At 35.2% G+C, this 13142-nt stretch overlaps 1 protein-coding gene across 2 annotated transcripts in view; it reads left to right on the top strand.

Annotated features, from left to right (window-relative positions):
- UTRN (utrophin) overlaps nt 1-13142 on the top strand; it is a 467326-nt gene that overhangs the window by 313084 nt on the left and 141100 nt on the right. For both annotated transcript variants that reach the window (XM_036766848.1, XM_036766849.1), the window contains one exon: nt 4061-4190. In XM_036766848.1, the coding sequence (XP_036622743.1) occupies nt 4061-4190 (130 nt within the window). The remainder of the gene's footprint in view (nt 1-4060; nt 4191-13142) is intronic.

The raw sequence follows: 13142 nt of genomic DNA, 5'->3' as shown, positions 1-13142 counted from the left end.
TGCCCTTCAGGTGTGAAAGGCCCATGGACCCTTTGAGAACATTTCAGTACTCTGGCTCACTGACCTTACCCAAGGAGAACTTGGGAAAATCTGAACATATTCAGTAGTCACTCAAGGGTTGCTATTAGATTCTTTTAAAGATATGTAGGCTTCACTAGGCTTCAAAACATAGAACATATTTATTTGCACAGAGACCAAGCTCTAATATTGACTCTACTACCTCATTTGTCTCCTCGGGCTCCCATCATATGAGCCATGTGTCTTCAATTTGAAAGAATAAATAAGTGAATGAAAAAGAATTTATTAGGTGCTTACTGTGTACCAGGTACTCTGCTAGTTGCTACCTAGACAGATAAAAGTCAACAATATAATCCCTGTGCTCAAGGAGCTTGTATTCTAAATTGGTTTGAAAATGTGTTCTCCCTGAGAACAGGGACTGCTTTTTGCCATTCTTTGTCAGTACTTAACACACTGCCTAGAACATAGTAGGCACTTAATATATAACAGCAACTGACTAAAATGGTTCATTGGCCTGTTTCTGGCCATGATTAGGTACAATCTCACCTATCAGAGCCCTGGGTTTCAGGGTCAGAGTCAGAGGCCTAGTGGGAGAAGGAAAAACTAGAGCACTTAGGTGATGGCTGAGTTTTGTAAATGATGAGGACAACTTCTTTCATTCATTCTTTTTAGATTTCAGAGAGTCACTTCCATTCTTTTTTGATTTAGTTTTACTTTTCTTGTCTACTTACTCCTTGGATTAGGTGGTCAGGATTAGGCAAATTATCTAGGGCTGTTTCTTCTTGTTCTCCAAAATATAGGTGGAAGAGGAGGGGGAATCTGGCAGCTCTTTTGCTGCTTGCTGGGAAATTTGTGTATGGTTGCTGCATTGACATAAAAGATTCTACCTATTTTCACTTCCCTGGAACTCCTTGACTTTACTTAGCTCAAATAATATTAAGCTACATGAAAGTTTAGTCCATGTTCTTTAAACTCTCCTATTTTTACTTAGTCAGGAATATGTAGGTAGTTAACATAGCCATATTAACTATGTGAGCTTTGAAATGTAGAAGACAAAAATTTTCCTGTAGTTAAGCCTGTGGAATTTAAGCTACATTTCTTAGGCAAACTGTAATGTTCCTTTTTCTCCATCATGACTGAACAGCCATTCTCTTTTTTAACTACTATGATACTTGGTTAGGAGTTTCGCCATTTGTTTTTGTTGCTCAAAATATTAGATGGTGACCACCTTCAGTTGGTCAATCTATATACATTTATTAAGCATCTGCTGAATGCTAGGCTCTGTGCTAGGCTCCTTGAGCTCAAGGACTGTCTTTTACCCTTCTTTTATCCCTAGCACTTAGTACTGTAATCAATATTTATTGACTGACAATCATATCTTTATTTGTTGTGGTGATTTGGGGTAAGGAAAATGTGAATCACAAAAGATTCATTAATTTTACTTCATGTATAATCAGTATCATATTTCTTACCTTCTCAAGGGATGGGGGAGGAATAAGAGTGAGAGAGGGAATTTGGAAATCAAAATTTTAAAAAAGAAATGTTAAGAAAACTTTACATGTAGTTGGGAAATATTTAATGAAATAAATAAATATTTTTAAAAGTTCCATTAATTTAGACAATAAATTTTTTCTCAATTAAGTTTTTTTTTCAATCAATGAAAATTTGCCTTCTCTGCATCCCAACATCACTCCTGGTGCTCCCCACCCTCAATTTTAAAAGATAGACAAACAAAACCTCTATTATAAGCATGTATGATCAAGCAAAACAATTTCTCCCACAGGCCATATTCCCTGTCCCCCACAAAATTCCCCAGTTTGTACTTTGAGTCCATCACCTCTCTATCAGGAGGTAGGTAACATGTTCCATCGTGAGTCCTCTAGAATCATGGTGGTTGTTCATTGTGTTGATCAGAATTTCTAAATTTTTCAAAGTTATCAAACTTAATTTTTTTTAACCAGCATCTTCTCTCTCACCTCTCACTCAATTTCCTTCCAGAGATAATAAAATATACCAATAAAAGAGAATTTTTTAACATTTGGCAGGGTTTTTTTAGGGGCCCACCGAGTAAACAGTCAAATGACCAAAAAGTGAAGAGAAGAATAAGGGACTTAGGGAATCTGCTTTGTGGGAATTAAGTCTCAAAGTGATCAAATATGAGATATATAAACAGTGGATGCTGTTACCTAAAACAGTTAAAATTTCAGAAAGAATCCTATAGATTCTGAACTGCTATGTAAAGAATTGAAATGCCAAAAAAAAACCCACTAATTTTTCAAAAAAGTACATTCCATAATATTATTACAAGGAAAGGCAGTATAGCAAAATATTTCAAAAAGAAGGTTGTTAAAAACTTCTTAGGGGGGAAAAGACCCCATATGTACAAAAATATTTACAGCAGCTCTTTTTGTGGTGGCAAAGAACTGGAAATTGAGGGGATGGCCATCAATTGTGAGTGGCTGAACAAGCTGTTGTATGTGAATGTAATGGAATACTATTGTGCAATAAGAAATGATGAACAGGCAGACTTCAGAAAAACCTGGAAAGACTTATATGAACTGATGCTGAGTGAAGGAGAACATTGTACACAGTAACAGCCACAGTGTTCAATGACTGACTTTGATAGACTTAGCTTATCACAGTAATGCAAGGACTTAAAACAGTTCCAAAAGACTCATGTTGGAAAATGCCATCCACATCCAGAGAAAGAACTATGGAGTCTGAATGCAGAGCGAAGCGGACTATTTTCTTTTTTTTGGTTTTGTTTTGTTTTGTTTTTTCTCATGGTTCCTTCCACTCATTCTAATTCTTCTATACAACATGACTAATGTGAAAACATGTTTAATAAGAATGTATATGTAAGGCCTATATCAGATTGCATGCCATCTTGGGGTGGGGGAGAGGAGAGAGGAAGAAAATTTAAAACTTTTATGGAAGTGAATGTTGAAAACTAAAAATAAATAAACTTATAAGAAAAGTGAAGGTGATGTAAAAACAAAAGACATCAATAAAATTTTAAAAAATACCACACACACACACACACACACAACTTCTAAGTAATTTTTTCAATCTTTTCATTCCACAAAGAACTGTTTTCTGCATTACTAGAAATGCACAAAAATTTTTAAGAGGGCAGCAAAGCCTTACAAACAATTTCCACTTAGTTGATGAAAACATTCTTATTCAGATTTTTTGCTATGGTCATTAGATAGAGCTTTTAAAATTATATGCCGATAACTATGTGGGCTCAGTAAAGTAGCTAGCTTGGCTTGTGGTAGTTTTTTAGCATCATAATCACCAACCATTTTTATAGGTGCAGGAGTTAAAGTTTAACCCTACTTTAAAGGACAAAAGAGTTAAAGACTAACTGTGCTGAGAATCATAAATTTGCATTGAAAAAGCCTGGCAAGGGAAAAATTGCATTTGCCTCGGTGTGAGATTGAACATATTTTAAGATAATTGGAGACTGTGGTTTTTTTTAATGTATTCTCTTTAGTTTAGATTTTGTGTAGTTTAATTTGTTTCTACCTCTTAATTTTTTTCTTTCTTTTTTTTATTTAATGTATTCTAAAGAATGTAAAATACTTCTGGAGATCTCATTACCACTTGTGAAATTGCCTTCTTCTGTTCCATTGGATGTAATTTTTTTGTCACTCTGTATGACCAAAAAAAGTGTGTTAAAATATGCTATTATATTTTTACAGTCTCACAGTTCGAAATGAAGACTCTAAAAGTACATTTTATATAAATTAACATACAGTATAATTTCTGTTAGGTGAATATTTTAAACACATCATCATTTTTCTTATGTTTGCATATTTACGTCCTGTACGAATCATCTTTTTAACCCAAGTTCATTTTTTTTCTCGTTTCTCTGATTTGTAAAATTTACATTTTTCACTTATAAACTAAATTAAGTTCTGGCTATTAGTCACTCTCTCCTGTCAGGTATGAGTAGAGGTGGTAAAAATGAAGAGGATGCTCCATTTTCTTCTGTACACAACATTAAGTTCTAACAAGATTCTTGTTTTACTTTGCAAAGGCATTGAGACGTGAATTGAAAGAGAAAGAAGAGTCTATATTGAATGCTGTAGACCAAGCTCGAGTCTTCCTTGCTGACCTGCCAATTGAGGCCCCTGAAGAACCAAAACATGACCCGCAGTCTAAAATAGGTGAGTTGAGGTTTTGTTTTTTTTTGTTTTTTTTCCATGCTTTCTACCAAAGGGATGTTGGAAGTGAATAAAATTAGTGGAATAAACTAAAGAAGGGATGAAATCTAGTAATTGAGTTCCTAAATGATTTCCTTTCTCCTTTTTTTGAAATTAGTTTTTAATCAGATATTAAATATTCTTAAATAAACATCTGGATTTAAGATGAATGAATGAATGAATGGAGATAAGATTGGAGTTGAGCCTTGAGGAATGGGCAAGGTTTCTATAGGCAAAGAAGAAGGAAGGATAGAACATTAGTTAAGCGTGGTACAAATAGGTAGAATTCTGGACTTGGATTGAGGAAGAGTTCATGGCCTGCCTCAGACACTCATGTGGTCCTGAGCATGTCTCTGTCTGCCTCAGTTTCTTCATCTTTAAAATAGTGATAATAATAGCACCTACCTCACAGAGTTGTTTTGAGGATCAACTGAGGGAACATATGTTAAGTGCTTTGCTGTTCTTAAAGTGGTATGTAAATGGGATGATGATGATGATGAGGATGATGATGATGATATTTGTCATACAGTAAGAAGATTGGTCTGACTAGATTGGAGAAGTGTTGGGGAGTAGTGAGAAAGAAGATTGGATAGATGGAATGGGGCCAGAATGTAGAGGAATTTGAAAAATAAGTAGAGGAGTCAGTCTTTGTTATTTATATTATTATCTAGTATCATGAAACTTAGTGCCTATTTCAGGTTTACCTCTATCATCATCATACCACCCTATCAGAAATATGACCATTATTTTTTGTAGTTACTCTGTGTATAAAACTTGATATTTTCATAGAGCTGAACTTTTACTGTTAATTCCCCAAGTATGGGAGCACATATATAATGGTCCTTCATTTAAAAATATTTGCTGCTGATGACAATAATTATTGTTTCCAGAATAACTATTAGAATACATAAATAGATATGTACTTATACATGTATGTATGTGCATACACATCTATCTATAAAACATGCATTTTACTATGCTATGTTTATGACATTTATAGGTTCTTTGTTTATATCTAGTCATCAATTTAGCATTATGAAGTTTTGAATTTTCTTTAGCTTTATTAATTTTCATACTTTTTCTTCCCCAATATAATTTTCTATCATTCTGGTTATTTGCTATTTAAAATAAAAGGAAAATTACAATTCTTTTTTTATATGTTGATTACTTATTTTCCATTTGTTTTTATAAGTAGAGAATGCTATACTTTAATTATGTTGTGTGATGCTGTATATGAGTCTTGAGGGTTTAAGGAGTAGGAAAGATCTAGGTGAAATAGCATTTTGGTTTCTTGTCTTTCAGACTAATTCCCTTTCTGTACTCCTCAGTCAGTATGAATCACTCAGAATGTGTATGTGTGCTGCTCAGGAGTTTGGGCAGAATCTCTGTGTTAATGATTCACAACTAGTCAACTGGGAATGGGGAGCCATTGGAATTGGTTGAGTAGTGGAGTCAAATGATCTGATTTGAAACTAAGGAAAATTACTTTGGCAGCAATACATAGAGTGGATTGGACTGGTGAGAAACTTGAGGTAGGCAAACCAGTTAGGTGGCCGTTGCAATAATTTAGGCTAGAGGTAATTCAGGCTTGAAGTAAAGTGTTAAGTGGGTGAATGAATGAAGAGAAGGTTGGATGAGAGAAATGAAAGGAAATAAAAATGTTAAGATTTGACAATTGATTGCATATGTGGAGTCAGGGAGAATGAAGAGTCAGGAATAATGCTGAGATTACAAATTTAATAGTGGAAGGCTGGCAGTACTTTTGACAGAAATAAGGAAGTTTGGTTGAGGAGAGAGGGCTTTAAAAAGATATATCATTCAATTTTAGATATGTTGTGCATAAAATAACTATAGGATGTTGGACTAGATTTGTAGATCTGAGAGTTAGTTGCACAAAGATGGTAGTTAAATCTTTGATAGCTTATGAAGTTATCAAAAAAGTATAGAGAGGAAAAAGAAGGCCTATGAGGGAACACCCATATGTAGAAGGTATTATGTACATGATGAACATAGGGCATCTCCACTTCGATGTCCTGTTATGCCCATAAGCTTAATATATCAAAAATTGAAGCTATGGAGTTTCCTAAACCTTTTGTCCTTCCCAACCTTCTAAAATCTGGCACCATGGGAGAGTGAACTGCTCTGCTGTTCTACCCAGATGGGAAAGAAAAAAACAGGTGTTTGGGCAATACACCCCGATTTCAAAACCTCGTTATGGTATGAAATGTAGTACCATGTTTCCATTCAGATGGTTTCTCTTTGTTGAAAACAATATTTTTTCCCCATTCTAATAAGGACAATTAAAAAAAAAAGTAGTGCCAAAATAAAATGATTCTCTGAGTGTTTAGAACAACAACAACAAAAAATAAAAAATAAAATCTGGCACCACCATATTATCCAAGTCACTCACTGGCGTCACCAGCTTGCTCTAAATATGTGTCATGTTTCCCTGTCTCTGTAATTTTATTTGTAATACTTCCTTCACCTGAATTGCCTCATCACTTTCCATGCTTCATTTCTGCCTACTGAGACCCTTACCCATCCTCCAGAGACTAGATTAAATTCCAGCTTCTCCATGAAGTCTTACTTAGTCCCTCTAGGTGGAAATTATTCTGTTTTTGCCTTTTATGACATGTTCTATTCTACATTTGTGTGGTTCCCTTATATTTGAGATTAGAGTATAAACTCTTTGCACACACAGCCCCTATTTTATTCATCCTTTCATCATACCCAACCCTAGGCACTAAGTGAATGCTTACCTAGTACATGAACAATTGAATGAAAACGTGAAATTATTATTTGGTTCAATAGATGTAATCATTAAGATGATGTCTTAGATAATTCATTGTTGGGACATATCCCAGTACCAAATAACATAGCACAATATGTCAAGTATTCTTCATAGATATGATTCTCTTTTCTTCAGTGCTTTTGCTAATTGCCCTCATAAATATTCCTTGTCACAGACTATAGGTGGACCTTTTTTCATTTGCCCTTCTGTTTATTCTCTTCATTTCTTTGAAAGAGGAGGAGTAGCTACAAAGTAGATGCCTTGCCTTCTTGGCTATATTTTCCCTACTGAAAGTACAAATTTCAGTTTATACGCCACCATGACAATTGATGACCTTTTTTAGTTGCACTCTGGATGAAACCTTTTTGGCTGTGTTGTTATTTGAGGTTTCAGTTATCATATGGAACTTAGAAAATAATTATCTGCTTTCAGACCCATAAGGTATAACTATAGTGAATTGCTCTTGTGAGAGGAAAATTACAGTTCATGAAAAGCACAGTAAAGTAAAAAGCTATTTTCTTTCCCATAAGTTCTAGCTATAGACCAACAGTATGTCCTTCCTGAAATAAAGAAGCCTCGTGTTGACATAATGTAATTATCTTGTCTGCAACTCTCGTGAAAACCAAAATAAGTCTTCTCAGCAAGCCACTTGATTGAGTGAAAATATCCGAAACATTTTTTGGTCATTTTACGAGTCATATAGTATAGGCCTGTTTAAATAAGTAGATCAGCAGCCTTGATGAGCAATTACTTGATAGCAAAGGTTAGTTTAATGGACACATCACTTTAAATTAATTGTTCACCATCTGTTGTGTCTTCTAATTACTATAACAACTCCAGCCCCATAAATCACATTGTCTCATAAAAAAGATGGCAGTAATTTACATGTATGTTTCTTATTGTAGGCAACATCTGGTATGTTACTTTCTGATTCAGGCATAAAGAATAAAAGGGTAATGTGCTCCCTTAATGGGATGGCATGAACTCCTAAATAGTTACATTTTTCTTCTGCACAAAGCCTGAATTTATAATAGTGAACTCTAAGGGTTTTACCATTATTTTTAAATGCTCTTTTGGAGTTCTAAATCCTTCTTTTCACTTAGAGTCCTCTTTTAATTACCTTACACAGCATAAATCATAAAACTGACCAATGTCTAAGAATAGCCTAGCTTGTATAGAGGTCAAATGAATGTTTCTGTTTGAGCAAACACTTTCATCCCCCTAATGTTTGATGGTATTGGGTAAGAAGAAAGAAACAAAGTTGAGGATCAGATGATCAAAACAGACTATCCCAGCAAGGTTAAGAGAAGTTCTCAAACTTTGTTTTCATATACTCTAGGTGTACTTCCTGTATCTACTAGCTTAAGGTTGTGAAATGGTGGTGTTTTCCCTGAGAGACAACAATTCCCAGATTTGGAATGAAAAAGTGCTCCCTCAAAGCTCTCCTCTAATGCCGCCCCATGGTGTGAGGGTAACATAAGTTCTTAAAGGCAATGCCAGAATTGCGCAAGTGTTTTTCCGGTTCCAGTAAGCTAGGAGCACTTTGAATAATGGTCCTCAAAAACAAACTTGTCTATCTTCTGAGGACCAGAGTACTTAGTAAGCATTGTGAGCTGTTATCTCTGGATGTGCCACTTGGTGATGAATCTTTTTGACATGATAACTCACAGAAAAAAGAAAAATATAAAGTGACTCTCAACCTTCTATGTTCTCTTTTGTTTATCTAATTACATTGGCCCATAGATGGTGAGCAGAGGCCAGAATTGAAAAGAAAGCAAGAGAAGTCTAGATTGTCTTTGCAAAATTGCACAGTGTTTTTAATGACTAAAATCTTCTCCCTGAAGCAAAAGTCCATCTGTTCCTCTGCCCAAGAGTCATGTGCCCAAGCTACTTTCTCAGCATAGGTAAAGTGGAGGATCAGCCAAAGGGCAGTGGAAAAGTGCTATACATTACCAACCAGAAATTATATAGGTGAAGCTATGGAGAGTATGTCACCTGAGAGATACATGACCAGAAAAGAAAGAACCATTAAATGACCTTGTGTCTCCAAGAAGTATCCAAGGAACTAGAGTAGAGTACAAGAAAGTCAGTAGGACTGGAAATCTAGGTTGGAGCCAGGTTGTTGGAGGGCTTTAAATGTAAAGTGGAAGAGCTTGTACTGTTTTAATCCTAGAGATGGTAAGGAGCCACCAGAATTTATTGACCAGGGGAGTGACATCATCAGACACATATAGTTCTCACTAAGTTTGACATAGTGTTATAGATTTAAGTAGTTCCAGATGCTCTTTCTCGTCATTTTCTTTTTTAATCCCCAAGTCCTTGTCTTTGATCTTGACCTTAAAGGTTAAATTTGTAAATATCTAGCTTACTTCCACTCTCCAGGCCAATGAAAGAAGGCTCCTCTTTAGCTCCCTTTTGGTTTCTGGAGCAGCAAGATGTTTGACCCCAGTAGGGCTTTGGTCTACTTTGTTGGCTTTTGGTTTAAAAAAAAAAGCAAAACAAAACAAAATAACTTTTCTGAGGAACAAATCTCCCTCACCACCTTCTCATATTTTCTATCTGTTTTCTCTTATATTTACTGTCAACATTTGGTTCTTCCTGTAGCCTCTTCCTTCTTAATCTCCCTGTTCTGTATTTTCTTTGTCATCTTGTCTCCTCCTCGAAAAAAATTTTTGTACCAGTTCTTTACTGTCTCCCCTCCTTCCCATGATCCCTTAGGTCCTCTTCTCATAAGTCACAAATTATTATATCCTTAACCATGTTTTATGAAATCCCAGTACCTGTGACTACTATGCCCTGTGTAATCCTATGATCTTCCTTACATGCACATTTTAAAAGACTTCAAGATTACATTTTAAAAGGTCAAACTATAATCCCTCATTTGAGGGATCTTATCTCAATCAACAATTGCTTTAAGGAGGAGGAGGTTTTGTTTTTTATTTTTGCTTTGTTTGTTTGTTTTTGCACAATCAGTGAAGCATCAGGGATTAAGTAGGGCAGATAGCTTTTCTCCTGAGTCTTTTTCAGCCTATGTCTGGAAGTCTCATTTCTAAAATAGACAGTAATATTTCCTGTATTTTAAAAATATGTAGATATTTTAATTTATAGTATAGTATATATAGTATATAAAATTTTAATTTCTAGTATTTTAAAAATACATAGGTAAGCCACTTCAGTGTCTGTTCTGTACTGTAATATAATATGCAACTGAGGATACAAAGAAAAGAAAAAGAAACCATCTCTGTTCTTGCTTGGTTCCTACGTTCTATGGGGGTGGGGAACACAAATGCCAATAAATGCAAGACAACTGCAAAGTAAATTCTAGGTCATTTTGGGTAAGCTCTCCTGATACCTGTTCCCATCTGAATCCTTATTACTCCTGTCTGAGGAGCTTGGACATACTTAAAATTAAATATACAACCTGCAAGATAGTAACCTTAAAAAAAAACGCTAGTTAACTATGCAAGTCAGTTCCTCCTCTTGCTACGAACCATAGGAGGGGTGAATGTTATACGGAATGCTCAACAATGAATAGATATGTAAAAAGTGTCATTTATTTATTTGAATAGCAACTTAACACTGGATATAGTACTGGCATAACAAAGATCTGGGTTCAGATCCTGCCATTCTTATAGTAGCTGGGCAAACCACTTAACTTCTTAGAACTCAAGGGTGTTGCTGGACTCAAGTGTGATAATGTATACCATGCAATTATAAGCCTTAAATAGCTACATAAATGTTAGTTATTAATACTCAAAGATGCATTCACTGTCGGCAGGAAAAAAATAGAAATAGTAAAGAGTGATGGTTTTATTTTCTGAAAGGAAGTGCAATGGAACTGAACTGAGAGTCAAGAGATGTAGATTCTAGTCAGAAATCTGTTGCTAACTAGCTCTGTGATGTTGAGAAATCTATTTAACCTTCATGGGTTTTAGTTTTCTCATCTATAAAATGAGAGACTGGACAAAATGAATCGATTCAACAAAAATTTCTTATGTACCTAATAAATTAAGGCACTATGCTAGGCACTAGGAATACAGAAAAAAAAATTTTTTTAAACTACCCTTTGTTCTCAAAAGCTTAAATTCAATTCAAAGGAAACAGCATTCATATGAATAAAACATGCAAGATAATTTGAGGATGGAGAAAACACTTTGCAACTAAAGAGATGAGGAAAAGCTTCCGAGGAAGTGACACAAGTTGAGAAGGCAGAAATATTAGAGAATAGCTTTCATGGTAATTTTGGAATGCATAGAGTGAGTGCATGAGAATAATGTGAAATAAGTCTAGAAAATTAAAGTGGAAGCAGCTTGGAGAACTTTAAATTCCAAAGAGGTTTTTTTAATCCTCCAGACCATAGAGTAACACTGAATAATTTTGAGTAGGAAAATGACATGTTTTATAAAGGTTATTTTGTCATCTTCTTGGAACTTATATCAGAGAGGAACAAATCTAAGAACATTGAATCCAATTGGGAAGCTCTTGTAATAGCCCAGTTGAGAGGTAATGCAGGCCTGAATTAGGGTGGTAATCAAGAGAAGGTAAGGGGTGGGACAGATTTTTTTGGAGAAATAATTGACAATCAAGTTAGGGAAAGTGTTTCTGACAAACTTTTGCATGATGTAATGCAGTGGCTACTGATTACACGTGATGGGGTTGGGGGGGATTGAAGGAGAGCACAAAGTCAAGAATGACTCTTAAGCTTGAGAAACTTGAATAATTAGAAAGATGGTAGTTATGGGGGTTCCCACAATAGAAACTGGGAAGTTTGGGAGAGGGATAGGTTAAGGGGGAGGATACCGTGTTTCACTGAGGACATGATTAATGCCCATGAGACCTCCAATTGGAGATTTGGATCCCCTGAAGTTGACCCTTGCTAGCAATGATCATAATTTGCTCTTCACCCTAGACTTCATTGTTATCAGCCATGAAATTTCAGTTAACTCTTCAGCTACTCCTACTGCTCTTTAGGCTCAAACCTGGGAGGATTATTATATTCTAAATTCGTTTGCCACAGGAGCTCAGTAGAGAAGGGACTTAATTTGGTCTCTGGGCAGGAGCGACTGAAGAGAAATCCAGCCAAGAGTCATGAATTGAAGGATTCTCATCCTTGTTCACGGACCTTAGAAGTAATCTAGGAATATGTTTACAGAAAATTTATTTTGAGTTGAATCATTTGGAAAGATACTAAATCCTTTTCCCTTAAGTTTCAAATATGGAGTATTTAGAAATCTTTTGCCTTTGTTTCTTTAGTAATTTAAAATTTTTTTCATTTGTTTTTATTGCCTATCTGTAAAGTGATGGTGTTGGACTTTCTGGGATGAGGAACCTGCAGCCTCGAGGCCATATACTCTGTGAAGTTTGGATTCAGTCAAAGGGTCGCACTTGAGGACCCAGAGGGCCACATGTGTCCTTGAGGCTGCAGGTTCCCCACCCCTGGTCACTGGTTGATCATTTAAGGTCTTTCTAGCCCTCAATTCATAATCCTATTAATCAGTCTTTATAAGTTTAAATTTAATGAGTTATTTCTTGTTACAAATTTCAAAAAGTATTAAAAAGCATTTTGCCTAAGTTTTTGTGCTTTTGACTAAAGTTCCTTATCCTGATGAGGCTATAACAGCAATTCTAGTTCCATCTGTCTGTCACTTTCTCTAAATCCATTATTAGTTTTCTTTTTGTGTAAACAGATGGTTTAGTTGGATGTAGATTCCCTTCCCCCTTTCTAAATAGCTGCTGGAGTGGAGATAATGCAATAAACTGTATAAAAAAGAACCTTTTGAACAAAAAAAAAATCATATCAAGCGAAGACAAAAAGTAATGGCCAGTGTAGAATGTTTTATCATGGCACAAAGAAGCTATGTGTTTCAATGCCAGATTACTTAATGACCGATTCATGAAAGGACTTTCCTAATCTGAGAAAGATCATCATAATTAAGCACAGAAGTTTTACACTAGTCAAAAAAAATAGTATGTAAAATATCTCTCAAAGAATGAGATGAATTCTAAACATACACAGGTGTCAGAAATATAAAGGTTATCTCCATCTCTCAGGGGTCTATTAAAAACAGTTTTGTAGCTCATCTGGAATGATTTTCATCTGATAAATATCTTGTAAGGTAGATAAT

The sequence above is a fragment of the Trichosurus vulpecula genome, chromosome 7, assembly GCF_011100635.1.
Source record: "Trichosurus vulpecula isolate mTriVul1 chromosome 7, mTriVul1.pri, whole genome shotgun sequence".
NCBI classification, from domain to species: Eukaryota; Metazoa; Chordata; class Mammalia; order Diprotodontia; family Phalangeridae; genus Trichosurus; species Trichosurus vulpecula.
The sequence above is the reverse complement of the archived record's forward strand: the minus strand, read 5'-3'. Positions and strand labels throughout refer to the sequence as shown.